Here is a 14,709-nt window from a genome sequence, read left to right on the forward strand (position 1 = left end):
CATTATTCCTCTTTTTATTTCATCTATATTAAAAAAGGAAAACCTTCCACCAGGTCTTTTATCATGGTTTCTTATCTAGAAGCATAGGTTAGGAGGCTTATTCAAAAAAGACAATGATATAAATTGCTTCTGTTGCAGCTCCACTAAAACTATTGTTTTTTTTGTTTTTTTTTGGTAGTGCCCTTTTGTGAGAATTGTTTTGGACTTCAACAGTCGTATTAATGAAAATGTTACTTTATTATGGAAGCATGTTTGGTATCCTATGATAACACAAATATGAATTCTCAAATGTGTATTACTAATCTTTTAATTTTTATTACCATTGCATATTTACAGATAAACAGCCAAGCCTGTTGGTTACACAAAGAATGCCAAACAGTATTGACTTGATTTAGTTTTCCACAAATCCAAAGGCTTATAAAAACCGTTAATAGCTGGTTTTTGTTTAAAATCTTTGAATTTGAACCCCCTTACAGCTCAGGATTTTTTCTTTTTCCCTAAGTAAAGCATAATATACGGTCACTTTGTGAAAATTATATTGGTTATTTTATGCCAATAAAATAAAGAAATTGAAATGAGGTTGCAAAATAGTGCTAGGGGACTTCACAGAATCGATATTTTCTTAGTTATACAGACGGACATCAGAAGGTATTTACAGTAAGAAAAACTGTTTTGAACACATCAGACCAAGTTGCTTTCACGCCCCAACGTGAATGAGCTGCTGCCTGAAGGACAAAACCCAGGGTTTGAAAATCGTCTGCTGTCGTTATGTCACTGGCTACGGAAGTGAAACAATGTAGCACACATGCTAGGTAATTTTGACTTTGAATGAGCGTATTTAATGACTGTTATATTTTTGTACGACATATAATGTTTAAATCTCTATAATCTGCAGAAATCTACCTAAGAATAGGGTTAGCAAGGGTAGTCTGGTCATTTCAGTCATTTTAAGTGACTGTTTCTTCAACCACGTGAAAACCGCGTTAGAAAACTCAGCTGAGCTCCTGGTAGCACACGGTCTAATGGTACACCACAGGGAAGTCGCATTACTTCTGTGAGCGGAGCTGTTTCTAAAACCCTCTGAACTTGAGGTCAGCATGTCACATTGATCTACATTCACTGACATGTCATATGTTTGTCTTTTAATGCAGTAGAACCAGGTATAATGTCATAAGTTATGATACAGGTTAAAAATAACGTGTGTTTTTGTGTTTGTGTTTTTTGATAGAGGTCCCTGAAGTAGCATGAACACCCTCTGCCCCCAGACTGTTATTTGGTGGATGTAATACCAGTTGGCTGAACCTGCTTGTTACTTTGACATTGAAGTGGATAGTGGACACTGTGTTGTTACAATGAAGACCTCAGTTCATACATAATCTGAGCCAAGGTCTGTGATTATGTTTCGGCTCCGGTGTGTGAATTCCTGCCTTCGTAGGCTCCTTCATGGGGGGACAGTGAACCGAGACCAGGTTTTGGACCAGCTGCAGGTTTGCTTGGCCGAAGACCATGTGTTTGATGTGGTGGGCAAGAACAAGGCCAAGCTCACAGTGAACCATGTCAGCTGTGCTGTGGGGATGCTGTGGCAGTTTCAGAGAGACAAACCTCAGCTACTCAGGACTGTGGATCTCATCAAGAGTCACCCACAGTTCTTGACTCTCCGGGTTTTGGCTGAAAACAAAATTGCTCTTATGGATGATTCTATGTTGGTGGACATACTTTACAGTTTCCTCAGGTACGTTAAAATACAGACATCATCACCTTGAAGAGTGTGTTTCTGAATTATAAAACTGTAATGACAATTTACTGAATTATTGTCCATCTTGTAGGCTGAATGTGGATCCACATGACTCTCTTGTTCAACAGTTGGTTTCAGAAGCATGGCTAAGAATAGACAGGTATGATTGCATTCTCTCTCTTTTTTTTGTTTGTCTTTAGGTAATTACATTTTGGGCTCAACTGTTATTTTCATCATTGATTAATCCAGCAATTATTTTCTTCAGTCAATGGAGTAATTGTTTAGTCTATAAGATGTCAGAAAATAGTGAAAATTGTCCTTCATAATTTCTCAGAGACCAAAAGTGACACAGTCAACTGTCCTGTCGTTCCAACCACCAGTGCCAAACCACAAAATAGTAATTTACAATGACACATAATAGAGAAAAGCAGCCAATCTTCACACAGTAGAAGCTGGAACCAGCAAGTGTTTTGCATTTTTGCTTGATAAATGACTGAGCAGATAAATCGGAATGAAAATTGTTATTAATCTTTCTGTCAGTAGTCTATTAATTGTCTAGTGGTCTAATTTCTGATTAATTGTCTAATTGTTTCAACACTCATGAGATGTTACACAAATGTGTATTTTTGCAGATTTCCAATGGCCTCCCTGTCCAAGTTTGCTATTTGTCTAAGTGATCAACACCTTCAACAAAGTCCTCTAATGGGCCGCATCACAAGTATTGTGGATCAGAGGCTGTCATCGATGGATGATGCCAGGTTGGTTGTCATACTAATGTGATCAAATTTAAGCATCTCATATTGTGTATTTACTCCGCTGTGTTGTTTTCTCAGGGTCCTAACTACACTGATGATAAGCACATCATCCCTGGTGTCTCCCCGGCTGCGGGATGCCTTCATTAACAGAGCAGATCTTCTCCTTGACACCATGGATCCCTCACAGTACAACAACCCTCGGAGAGTGGTGCAGTTCCTACGCAACATCAAGTACAGCCACCGGCCTTTGCTGGAGAAGTGCAACCAGATCCTCTTGTGCAACATTCCCAGGCTAGACGCAGAGAATATCAGCATCATCATGGGGCTGTATCAGTCCCTGCAGTTCAACAACTGTGACTTCAGGCTGGCTGTTAAACAAAGACTGATAGAACTGATTGATTCAAGCACTGATCCTTTCTCCTTCACTAAACTGTTTGTTGCTCTGGCTCCCATGGCCAATCAGGAGATCAGAGAAGGGTTTGTATGATTTTTAGTGGAGGAATACATGAGTAAAAATCTAACCCCTTTACAGCAGTCCTCAAGTCTCACTGGTCTACTTTGTGGTTTAATTCCTCTCAGGTTGGAGAACACTGCCTTCCTGTTGGCGGATGAGCTCAGTGCACACCAGGCTCTGGCTATAGCCGAAGCACTAGAAGAGATTCAAAGCAGGAACCTTAGCTTACTGAACAAGTGAGTTCACATCTCTGCCATATAGCAGCAGAGCCAATATACCAACTTATTGCAGATATATTAGCATTGCCATATTTGTCAGCTGAAAAGTAACAGGAAAATGACAGTACAGAATTGCCATTTTAGAGGTAGAGGATTGAAAGTTAATTTATCATTGGATACAGGACCATTAAGGAGCCTCACACAATCTCCCTCAGCAGACGCAGCTGTCCTGTTGTCATGTAATTGGAGAGGTTCATATTTCAATGTTTCTCAGGACTTAAAGGACTTTTCACCCGTGTTGTCTTAAAAGTTGAGACTGAAAATTCATTCCTGACATTGGAAATACTGGTTGACAAAATTTTATTTAAAAAGAACAAAAATCCATTGATGTATCATTATCAGATAGAAAAAAAAGTCTGTTGAATATTTTGTAAAATGTAATCATTACTAAACTACTTTCCAGAATTGCATCAGTAATCCAGAGGAACCTTCATGTGTATAAACCGGTGGAGGTGGCCAGAATCACCCAAGCCCTTTATCTGTTCCAATACCAGAACCCTGAACTCTTCACCAAACTAAGAAACATTTTGGTCAAGTAAGTGTTAATTTGAGCTAAGGAGCCATTTTGCTCCACATATTGATTATATAGACTAAGATATAGACTGATTACACTTTGTCTTGCAGCTTTTTGCAGCACAGCGTCTTCCCCTACGAGGTGACCATGCTGACCCGTGTTCTGTCCATGCTGCCCTGCCCACGGCTCGATGAGGCTGTGACCTCACGGGTAGAGGCGGTGGTGACGCAGTGCAATCTCAATGACCTCAACACCATTTCCTTTGCCATTGCCAAGTGGGTGCGGAACGATCCGTCCTACCGCCACAACACTCCCAGCAAGTACGTCCGTCTGCTGCAGACTCTGAACCGCTGCGGGCACGAGAGGCTACAAACGGCCGACCGGCTGGACTTGGTGCTTGAGGAGCTCAGGTACGTTTCAGGGGAGTGGTTTGAAGAAATGTTGCTCGAAGAGACAATGGTCATGCTGCAGAGGATGATGGACCAAATAAACTGGACCAATGTGCCAGAGTTGTCCCTCTTCTTAACCCGGATGAATCACCTCTGCCCTCCTCTGATGGACCGAATCGCCAGTGTGGCTATTAAAGACATCGACAAGGTGCTTTAGGAGACAACACAGCATGCTAAGTCTGGAATAACTAATTATATATTAACTGTACTTTTCCTGTCCTTTTTTAATTTTGAAGATTCACTACTCGGCAACATATGCCACCCTGCTGCCCTTTTCTGTCCTGAATTATGATCCTGCACAAGCGGACGAGTTGTATGATGCTTGTATTCAGCGCTTTACTCCTCATATCAGTAAGTGAATAGTCATTTTATAGACTTGTTTTTTAATTTATTTTAAGATCACACTAATGCATAACATCTCTACATGTGCTTGTAGGCTCCTTTGACCCCCATCTGCTAGTTCTCCTGGCATACTCCTTGGCTGTGGCTGACTGTTTTCCTGAAGAACTGGTCAGAGAAATCTTCAGTATCGACTTTCTGGGAAAACTGGATGCCCAACTAGAAAGTATGTGCCTTTATGGTGTGAATTATATATATATAAAGAAATAAAAAAATGTCCTCCTGTATGTGTGGCAGAATATTCATCTTGAGATATAAGCACTTCACACTTGTTGAATAGGACTAATGTAACTGTTCACATTGCTTCTTACAGCCCTACCCGATGCCCTCAACATGCGGACCAGACTGCGCCTCATGGAGCTCAATCGCGCCGTGTGTCTTGAGTGTCCTGAGTTCCAGGTGCCGTGGTTTCATGAGCGCTACTGCCAGCAGCTGCAAAAGAAAGGTAATGAGGTCTTCAGGTCTTGATGGGGTAGAAGTTTGAATTAAATCAATTCATACCATTCAGTGTCTGTAAAATTGTTTATTTTTTTTCAGGGAATGGCGTTGTCAGTTCTGTGCAGCAGCAAATCCACAAAATGCTGGGTGAAGTTCTAGGTGGCATTAACTGTGTCCGAGCAGCAGTTTTTACTCCATATTTTTACACCGTAGGTGAGTAGTAGGATTGAATTCATCCTTCGTGTGGGCCTCAATAGAAGTGAATGGGAAAAGGAGCGAATATTTGTATGATAGAAGTGTAATGTGGACATTTTTTTGTACTTTCAGACTTTGAATGCATACTGGACACACACCTACAGCCGCTGCCTTACAGCACTCCGAGCACACTGCAGATCTCAGACAGAGGGAAGGTTCACTGGGGGACGAGCTCAACGGAAAACATCATGGATGAGCTGCCACCTGGAGCTCAGCGGTACAGACACAAACAGAACACAGCCTGAAGATGATTAATAAGACCACTCAGAAATGAAATATATTTGACATTTTGTTTTTACTTATCACCCAGAGTTGCTGTGGACTTCCTCGATTCAAAGTGCTTCTGTAAGAATTCTCATCATATGAAAGGTGAAGCCTTGATGAGAAAAAGACACCTTGAAATTCTGGGATATCGCGTTGTTCAGGTAAGAAGACACAACTGAAGTTAACATGGCTTGCAGCACTGTACATGTCTTGTACTGAATCTTAATAAATGTCTCACACTGACAGTGAAATGTTTTTGTTTTTTTTTTGTCACAGATCCCTCATTATGAATGGAACTCTATGGAGCTTTCAACACAGGATGCCTGGAAGGAATATCTAAAGAAGAAAATATTTAGAGAGCTTTCTTCTTGAAGGCATTATTTATTGAATGAGAAAGGAAATGTTACATTGGACACTGAGCTTTCAGCCTGGTTTTAAAGAAATTCTTGGCAGTGAGTGACTGAGTGCAAAGATTCAAGTGCTCCTTATTTTTTTGTCATAGAGCCTAAAATTGACATGAATCTACCTCATTCATGTGAAGTAAGATTGTATGTAATGTGCTTTTGTATTCATTTTTTTTTTTTTAAATAAAATCTAAAGCATCATTTTCTGTTTTGTACATATCTAACAATAATAGGTTTGCACCCAAATAAGAGGTCCATCACCTGGAGTCAAGGTGTAAGTTACTGTTTATATACAGCTCATAGGTCTGTTCTCTTGGTATGGTATACAAATTCACAAATTCAGTCTTTCTACTGATTTAAGAGCTTTTCCACATGAACACCAGCAGATATCTGACTAGTTATTTTTCTTGTATAACAACTGCAATCGGTGAAGTTGAAGTCCGTCGGGCATATGCACAGGGCCTCAGGTCCTTGGTATAGTACTTGAATATTTTTATGAGCTGTGGGTAATGATATTTTAAATTTAAAACTACATATTGTAGCTGAATGGTAGAACATTTCTAGATTTAATAAAATATTTATTTCTATGCAAAATATTACCTGTTGGCTGTAATAAGTCGTATGTGTAAGAGTAAGATCTGAAAAAACAACAATTTCTGGTCCAAATAAAAATGATTGTTCACTGTATGAAATTGTTGATCATGTTAAATCATGATACATTTTTATTAAAACAAAAACTCAGTACAGGCAAAGGGGACGTGGCTGATATGTTAAAATGATAAATGACAACAATGAACCTCTAAATAAGAGCGTGTACATAAAGCACTTCTGCAGCAGTAGACTGAATGTCCCCGAACCGTCGTTACAGTTTGGGCATTCTGGCTGTGTTGAGACGCATGGACACACAGGTGGCTCCAGCAGCGTAACGCATCTCTCTGATCATACCACTCCACTGCTTCTTGTCATCTTCATACCTGGTAAGGAAGTTAAAACATGTTACTGTATTAGACAGTTGAGAGAGTGAAAGGAGAGTTTTCATTGTAAAAGAAAATCACAAAAAATCATGTTATTTGCCACAACGTATAAAATATACTGTATAATGCAACAAAATCAACACTTACTGCCAAATGTCAATGATTTCACTGGGTGCACACTCTTTATTCTCATTCTCCACCATGGCGAAGCCTCCTACAGTGTACAGCAGCCCTCCACAGCTGACCAGGTTGACTGAACTCCTCTCCTGGGGAAACTCTGTGAAGGGTGACCACCTGCAACAAGGTGCGCTCAGCTGGATTAATGTGATATCTCTATGGGTTTTTTCTCTGGTCCTTAAAATTCTCAGCAACAGTTCCTTGACTCTTTCTCTAAGCAACTGCAACATTTCATGGATTATTCTGATTTGAATGTTATATTTGAAAATGAAAACATTATAATAACACAGTCTAGTATTTGTTTTGCAGTGTGACATATGCTATCAACATGGAAGAGTGACAACAAAAAACATAAATTATGACATCCGAACACATTTGTGATTCCAAATATGGTAAAAACAATAGACACTTTGTCAGTTTAAAGGGTCTATACTGATTGTAACAATAAAAGCACATACTTGTTGGTTCCAAAGTCATAGGCCTCACATGCACCTATGAGGCCTTCTTCATTGACTCCTCCAGCCACAATGATCTTCCCGTTGTGGATGACTGCTCCAAACATCGACCTGGGTGTCTTCATGGAAGCCACCTCCTTCCACTCTGACCTCTTGTGGTTGTATGCAAACATCTTGTTGATTGTTTTACTATACCAGCGAGACAAAATGATTCACAAGAAGGGTTAACGTACTGTGAAAATCATATTTTGACTTTATATTATATGTTCTGGTGTCGCAGTCTTACTTGTCATCTGTTTTTCCTCCAATACAGTACACCAGCCCGTTCTCAGAGACCACACAGTGGCCGTGGATTTTCAAGGGCAACTTTTTTGTCTCAGTCCACTTCATTTTCCTTCAGGGGCAGATAAAGTGACAGAGAATATGTTCAACAGTGAATCCACATAAATATTCTCAATAAGAACCCATTGAATTAACATCCAGAGGGTTGATGTGTTGAACTTACTCAGTGTCATAGCACATAACAGTGTCATGTGACTCGTCGGACTGTAAATCTTTTCCTGCTACAGCAAAGATGAAGTTTTCAGATTCCCCCATAGCAAAGAGACACCGGGGGGAGGGCATCGGTGGCAGAGCAATCCATTCAGCAGCAAGGCTGTCCAACTGAGAGGCACAGTAAAAAACAATTTAAATAAAGTGAGGAAATTAATTTTCTGGGATGTAATGTTAATGCAAAGTAGACAAAGGTTTTTCCTACCTGGTAGAGGTAACATTGCAGTGGGTTTTCTTTGTCCTCTTCATCAACAAAGAGTCCTCCCAACACATACAGATTGTTCTTCTTTGATATCAGACTGACATGGTTTCGGGGGATCTGCTCAGCCATCCCAGCGAGAAAACATTCGTTCTCCTTGCCGTCATAGGCCACAGCAGCAGTGTCATTGATCATCAATAGCATGTCTTTGGCATACATGCCATATCTGCGCTCATCATTTAGGTAGCCAGGCAACTTGCCCTCCTCTCCTTCTTCACCACCTTGTCCCTTTTTCTTCTCGGGCAGCTTCCCTGCAAAGGCGTCCTTGATGACTTTGAGTTTCTTGACAAGCTCAGGATCAGCTTTGATGAGGTCATCTTTCTCTACTTTCTCCTTGAAGTACTTCTCAGGGAGCAAACGGAAGCGAATACAGTCGAAGGCCTCCTCTAAGGATTTTACGCGCTTCTCTTTGTCTTTCCTGATCCACCTCATGAGTAATTCAAACACCATCTCCTCTTTTTCTACATTCAGCGCATCTGCTCCAATAATAGCAAAGAGTTCAGGTGGAGCAAGCTCTAAAAAATCCTCATCCTTGACTATGGTCTCAAACCTATCTGCAATGTAATCTCGGGCTGCGATTGCCAGTCTGGCGCAGTTCAGCATCAGTCCCAGCCTGTAGATGGCAAGACAGTTTTTCTTCGACAGCTTCTTCTGCAGGTAATTCACACAAACTGTGAACACTGAGGGGATCTGGAAGCGATTGGCAACAGACAAAATATCCTGCACATTATCGTCGTTGATGTCGATCTCTGCTGAGTACATGTAATTCACAATCACCTCCAAAATTTTGGGGTCCAGATTCTCCAGAACAACCTCAGTTTTGTCCGCTTCCTTGCCATCCTCTGAGAAGTAAAGCTCCCGGAAATAAGGACTACATGCTGCCAGAATGAGCCGATGGCAGGGGATGCTTCTGTCTCCAACCTTTAGGATACAGTCAATTAACTTATTCTCATTCAGAAGCTCTTTGAGTCCATCCTGCAGCAAAGTGCTCTGAAAAAGACGGAGATCTTCCTTCAAGCTTTGGGGATCCATTCTTTTAGGACAGGAAGTGAATGAAGGTGAAGCAGTTTTTGACCGACTGTCCCAGCTGGTGAAGACAGAGAACTATAGGCAGTCAGGTCTGAAGCCACTTCAATATAACTGTGTCCCTCTAAATATAGCCAACCACCCCATCTATGAAGAATTCTGGTTGGCCAAATCGGTGAGCTCACACAGCTGTCACAGAGTAGAAACAAATGTGACGGCCTTGTCACCCCGGTGATTAGTAACAACATTGTTGTACAGCCACACAAAAATAACCTCTGATCTTTTCATTTTATTTACTCCTGTCTATCTAATACAGTGAAAATACATTCTTACAAGAAATGCATCAAAGTACATAATGAAAACACAAAACACTTACCACAATGGCAGGACCATTTGCTCTGCTGTATGTGGTAACAGTACTACGATGGTGTATATTCTAGTAACATCTATGTGTGGAGTGAGTCATAATTCACTGATAGTAATGACTATTTCCCTACAGTGTGTGATTCAGTATTTGTGTGAGTACATCCAAAGGGGAATTACCTAACCACCAGACAGGGTAAGTGAACAGCTGCTGCCACAAGAGGTGACCGTTTGTCCTCTTTTAACATTTTTAACATACTTTAGCACCTTGTACAGTTTTCTTTTTATTTAGCCTTAGATCATTGGGTTATTTCCCCATGCAAATGAATTACAATGTATGTATGAGATATCTACACATTGAAATTGTTTTAAAAAATATGCTCTCCAATATCTATTTAAATACATTTATTTATTAACTTTTAACAATACAAACTGCATTATATTTCACATTCTATCCACTGGAAGAAAATATACTTTCCATATAAATTATCCCACAATTAATCTGTCACACATGCAATATAGTGTTTTCTTATTATGAAAAGTATGTATGCGGAAGCTGTACAACTTTTAACCTGAGCTATAAATACATCAATTATTTCCTGGATAATTACACTATATAAATGTACATTACTTCAGCCCATGACTTCCCACAGTCCATTAAGCGTGAAGCCATCCTTTAGCTTCTCAATGGCGAGGCCCAGCTCCTCAGAGAACACTGGCTCACGGTCTTGTTGCTTTGGAACGACAATAAACAAGTTTCACATACTGTGCAACATATTTTTATAATTGTAATCACTAGCTGTGAGAATTTACCTTATTGCCATCAGCAAAGTACGCCTGGAAGCAAGGAAACATAAACAAGTAATTAGCACATTTAATCAAACTAACTGGGGTAGTCACTGTCTGTAATAACAGAGTATTGTTATCAGATGAGAACTACTCTGACAAACATAATCACTAGCCAACATAAATTCATGGTTGTTCATTATGCTGAAAGGCATTAGCTAACAGCTATTCTGAGAGTCTGAAAACTAAGCCACTGACACCCAGATGAGTGTAACGGTGGCCAACGGAAATACTCACGGTGAAAGCATCAGTCTGCTCATCGGGCTCAATTTCCACATCATCAGGAGGTTGTTCCACTGTGAGTTCTTCCAGTGGCTGGGGCTGCAATCATTGTTAGGACAAACAGCGCTATGACAACAGGATCAACTGAACTGGTGGAAAGGCCACCTACAGTGAAGTATTCAAAACATTAATGGGAACATAGGTGGAAGAAATCAGCTGTTAAAATGACAGTATTACATTTTACACCATTTTAAAGTTGGTTTGTTTACAGTTTTACTCATTAGTTATACTAATGAGGTGTTCAGGGTTAGGCATTTTAATAGAATTCTGATATTCCTACCTTTTCTTCCATTTCATAGTCCACTCCAAAGATAGGGTTTGCAGAGTACACCTTATGCAATGAGTTGATTTCCTTAAGTGCGTCCTGAAGCTTATCCACAGGGTCAATTTTAAATCCAAGCACATAGCCACCACTCTAAAACCGAAAAGGCACAGTATATTTCTAGATTACCAGCAAACAAATCATTGAAAGGCGTATTAGTATTTAATCATTATATTGTAATCAGTTCAGGTGAATGGGACTCAAACTGCAGAGAAAAACAGGTTACCTGACGTGAACTCTCTATCACCAAAGCCAAGCCAAACTTTGAGTCTCTTATTCTGATAGACCACTTTGGGGGAAAAGGATTAAAAAACAAACAAACAAAAGACACAAGATAATTAGTAGAAGCTTGTGTGCAAGGATGCAGTGGTATCTGTGAGTGTAGTGAAAGTACCTCAATTTTAAAAACTGTTACAGCCACACCTGAGTGTGTAACAGATGGTGTGTATGTTTGTTAAAACATGAAAATGGAGATGGTACATACAAATTTTGGGAACAAGCCCAAATTGTGAATACTTCTAATGTCTAGATTACAGTATCTGGGACCTCTGTTTGTTGCCATTAAGACTAGTTTAAAACATTTTGAGCCACAAATAAAAAATAAAAGTAAAAGTAAAAGCCACTGAGTGACTTAAAAGTATGTGTAAAAACCAGAATGCTGTTTATTAGAACCAATCTAAAAGGCAAATTTGTAACACTGCATTTTAAGCTCATTTTGCCCATTTAGTTAAGTCAAGATGAAAGTCTGAAGATAAGATCTTTATTGTTAATTGTGTATTATACTTACAATCTGGAGGTAAGGAATGCTGACATTGAAGCTCTCATTCATATTGGCATGCCACACAATCCGAACATTTGTGATAAAGAAAGTCCCAAGATTGCCCTAAAAGAAAGACAACAAACAACCATGGAGTCAATGTAACCCAGTTACTCACACTGCAAACAATTTATCCTTCAACCTTGCTGACTCCACGTACTGGATGTGGACTTCTTAAGAATCGGAACCAATGAATGGATGTGTAAGAGGCAAACAGTAGATACTGTATTTACATTTCATTAATCCACTGCAGCTGGCTAATCTAAATTTCACACATTTATATGCTGTTAACTGTTAGTGACTTTTCATCAATACATTTCAGCAAATAAGAAAATATAATGAGGTTTAAAATTAGTTTTGTTGTTACATTGTTTTACTTGTTACGTTTTCACTGGTCATTACAATGACAAATGAAAGTACACATGCCTCAATACATTTGCACTTTTCAATATACAGTATCTGTTTACATCCTTCTGTTAAGCTCCATGTACTTGTATGTATGTAGAGCTAGGTCTGGTTTTATCTGTACATGTAGATCTGTACATTTTGTAAACTTGGAAATGCTGAAATTCATCTCAACAGACACATTTCATAAAGAACGCCAGTACCTGATCACTGGATAAATTCCACACTCCATTAATTTTATCATACACTTGTTCCCGGGGCAAAAGCCTCAGCTGCTTATTTTGAATGAGAGCAGCTCGCAGTTTGAGGTCCCTGTACATTTTAGATGTCTCATAGGCCCTGCAACAAAAAAAAATATGTAAAATATTTACTGTATTAGGCCAAACATTTTGTGTACAACATAAGCAGAGAATTGAAGATTCCCTCAGCATTGTTTTACCTGTGTACAGCAATGACAGAAGTAAAGAGCCGTGGACTTCCTGGAACCACATTTGTGAAAATGAACTCAAATCTTGTGTTGTTGGACTTCGTCAAGATGTAGAGTGCTTCAGTTTGACCTCTCAATTTCTGGAAAAGAACATGAAATTCCTGAATAAGCATTTTTATCCATTTTATTATGACTTCTTCATATATTAATTACAACAAGTTATAGCATGTTGAACCAAAGTTGCTATTATTTGCTTTGTTCTTGCATAGATTGAAACATATTTCCTCTTTAGAATGACTTACTTGAATAAAAAGACAAACACAAACCTTGAGGTAATCAAAATTGTCCATTTAAAAAGTGCCTATAATATGTAAAGTAAATTGATTATGGACAAAAACTGTGTAATTTAAATAATATTACAAAAAATATTTAATAACAAAATATTCAATAGTTGGAGAAGTAGAAATAAAACAGGGTTTCACTTACTGAGTTAGCTGTCCTTGTTGTGATGTTAATTATTGAGTTGTAACCCACAGCTGAAAAAATAACAGATTTGTATTTAGATTAACTGTATTTTTTTTTACATAGTTTCACACTTACCTTCTTGTAGTCATCTCTACACTCTGTTTTTGTTGGCATGCAGTGGCTATTGTGGGCACTCAAAGTAAAGTCTTTAAGACAGAAACCACAGTCAAAATTGAGGTTTCACAAGAAAGCAATTAAACCTACAATAAAAGCAGGTTTAATCCCTTAAGGATGTCAATTAATATCATTTACCAAAGTCATTTAATGCCATGCACTTCCAAGAGTGGACAGAAATAATCAGTTAATGGTGGCAGAATCAAAGTACAGAAATGGATTCAACCATGCAGGTGTACTCACACAAATTGACTCTTGGCAGGGCCAGAGAATGCCAAATGATCCTCAGATTTGTTACCAACAGTCGTCCTGCAAAAAAGTCAGTTATTAACAATCTGACCAGCCACACACAAGATATCCAGATAGTGTGAACTTCCATAACAGCTACCTCTATCTCCGTTGTTTCCTTTCGTGTCTTCTATGGAGTCCAGACAGTCTATCAACACCTCTCCTGGACGAGTTTTCATCTGCCTGTTAACAGCGTCACATTGATTGAGTGACAGTGATCTACCACATCTCTGCACCAAGACGAATACAACATTACACAAACATAAAACGTTTTTTTTTCCAGGACAGAATACAAAGTTAAACACAATTATCGGGAAAACATCACAGCCAGATATTAGCAACAGGTCATGTAGCGTATCTGAGCTAACCAGTTTATATGATAGGAAAATAATCCCAAACTAATTCAGCGTTAACTTACTGCGCTGTTATGTCGAATCTAACGTCTCTGTCTTCCCAGAGAGCATCTAAAACAGATGCCATGGCCACAGGTTATCACTCTCACTGGTTACTTTGGTAGCGTTAATTAAACTGCTGTTGGTTTAGCTGCTAGCTAAATTTCTACGATGCTGGCTAATCTGAAGAAGCCTGGCGTCACAATCACCGTGGCAACAGACGGCAAGCCAAAGGGACATAAAGTAGTTTGGACCTCGTAAGTTTTTGTTTTATTTGTTTTTTTACCAGAGGTTTTATTACTAAAAACTATCAAGAATAACCTTGCAAAACGAAAATAGCGAATTAATTTCTTTAATCTTTTTTTGTTTTGTTTAACTTGTGTTCGTCTGAATTGCGATGTTATTGTGATGTACCTTATTATTTCTGTTTTACGACTCCTGGCGGTTAGTAATATTCAATTTCAGTTTCGGTAGGCTACATTTTTGTACACTTGGGCAATAATCTCTCCAAATTTTCCCTGTTTCTGGTAGCCATAAGTT

General features: G+C 39.1%; 3 protein-coding genes across 3 annotated transcripts; 1 reads left to right on the plus strand and 2 right to left on the minus strand.

Annotated features, from left to right (window-relative positions):
* Positions 1 to 795: 795 nt before the first annotated feature.
* fastkd1 (FAST kinase domains 1) lies at positions 796 to 6,146 on the plus strand. The gene is made up of 15 exons (XM_023403516.2): positions 796 to 1,091; positions 1,229 to 1,732; positions 1,827 to 1,895; positions 2,368 to 2,493; positions 2,569 to 2,967; positions 3,070 to 3,180; positions 3,626 to 3,757; positions 3,847 to 4,333; positions 4,422 to 4,536; positions 4,622 to 4,750; positions 4,898 to 5,029; positions 5,122 to 5,235; positions 5,350 to 5,494; positions 5,588 to 5,702; positions 5,818 to 6,146. Exons 2-15 carry the CDS (start codon positions 1,398 to 1,400, stop codon positions 5,911 to 5,913), a joined length of 2,505 nt encoding a protein of 834 aa, XP_023259284.1. The 5' UTR covers positions 796 to 1,091; positions 1,229 to 1,397; the 3' UTR covers positions 5,914 to 6,146.
* Positions 6,147 to 6,632: 486 nt separating this feature from the next.
* Positions 6,633 to 9,492, minus strand: klhl41a (kelch-like family member 41a). The gene is made up of 6 exons (XM_023403517.2): positions 8,309 to 9,492; positions 8,057 to 8,214; positions 7,838 to 7,945; positions 7,555 to 7,740; positions 7,067 to 7,213; positions 6,633 to 6,919 (listed from the first exon to the last, which is right to left on the minus strand). The coding sequence occupies exons 1-6, from the start codon at positions 9,392 to 9,394 to the stop codon at positions 6,808 to 6,810; spliced, it is 1,797 nt and encodes a 598-aa protein (XP_023259285.1). The 5' UTR covers positions 9,395 to 9,492; the 3' UTR covers positions 6,633 to 6,807.
* A 165-nt stretch (positions 9,493 to 9,657) lies between these two features.
* bbs5 (Bardet-Biedl syndrome 5) lies at positions 9,658 to 14,359 on the minus strand. The gene is made up of 12 exons (XM_023403518.2): positions 14,196 to 14,359; positions 13,878 to 13,960; positions 13,733 to 13,798; positions 13,337 to 13,386; positions 12,863 to 12,990; positions 12,627 to 12,762; positions 11,989 to 12,084; positions 11,428 to 11,490; positions 11,160 to 11,294; positions 10,835 to 10,918; positions 10,565 to 10,588; positions 9,658 to 10,485 (listed from the first exon to the last, which is right to left on the minus strand). The coding sequence occupies exons 1-12, from the start codon at positions 14,255 to 14,257 to the stop codon at positions 10,384 to 10,386; spliced, it is 1,029 nt and encodes a 342-aa protein (XP_023259286.1). The 5' UTR covers positions 14,258 to 14,359; the 3' UTR covers positions 9,658 to 10,383.
* Positions 14,360 to 14,709: the final 350 nt, after the last annotated feature.

This window comes from Seriola lalandi, unplaced genomic scaffold, assembly GCF_002814215.2.
Source record: "Seriola lalandi dorsalis isolate HSWRI2012SDOR001 ecotype SW California unplaced genomic scaffold, Sedor1 jcf7180002054140, whole genome shotgun sequence".
Taxonomy (NCBI): Eukaryota; Metazoa; Chordata; class Actinopteri; order Carangiformes; family Carangidae; genus Seriola; species Seriola lalandi.

Excerpts from the sequence above, each read along its gene's own strand:
- fastkd1 (XM_023403516.2), top strand. The coding sequence starts at position 1,398 with ATGTTTCGGCTCCGGTGTGTGAATTCCTGCCTTCGTAGGCTCCTTCAT. Across the intron at positions 2,968-3,069 it reads AATCAGGAGATCAGAGAAGG|GTTGGAGAACACTGCCTTCC; the intron begins GTTTGTATGATT and ends AATTCCTCTCAG. Across the intron at positions 4,334-4,421 it reads CTATTAAAGACATCGACAAG|ATTCACTACTCGGCAACATA; the intron begins GTGCTTTAGGAG and ends TTAATTTTGAAG.
- klhl41a (XM_023403517.2), bottom strand. The coding sequence starts at position 9,394 with ATGGATCCCCAAAGCTTGAAGGAAGATCTCCGTCTTTTTCAGAGCACT. Across the intron at positions 7,741-7,837 it reads GGAGGAAAAACAGATGACAA|TAAAACAATCAACAAGATGT; the intron begins GTAAGACTGCGA and ends TCGCTGGTATAG. Across the intron at positions 7,214-7,554 it reads TATGACTTTGGAACCAACAA|GTGGTCACCCTTCACAGAGT; the intron begins GTATGTGCTTTT and ends ACCTTGTTGCAG.
- bbs5 (XM_023403518.2), bottom strand. The coding sequence starts at position 14,257 with ATGGCATCTGTTTTAGATGCTCTCTGGGAAGACAGAGACGTTAGATTC. Across the intron at positions 13,961-14,195 it reads AGATTCGACATAACAGCGCA|GCAGATGAAAACTCGTCCAG; the intron begins GTAAGTTAACGC and ends CGCTGTTAACAG. Across the intron at positions 11,491-11,988 it reads GCATTCCTTACCTCCAGATT|TGGTCTATCAGAATAAGAGA; the intron begins GTAAGTATAATA and ends TTTCCCCCAAAG.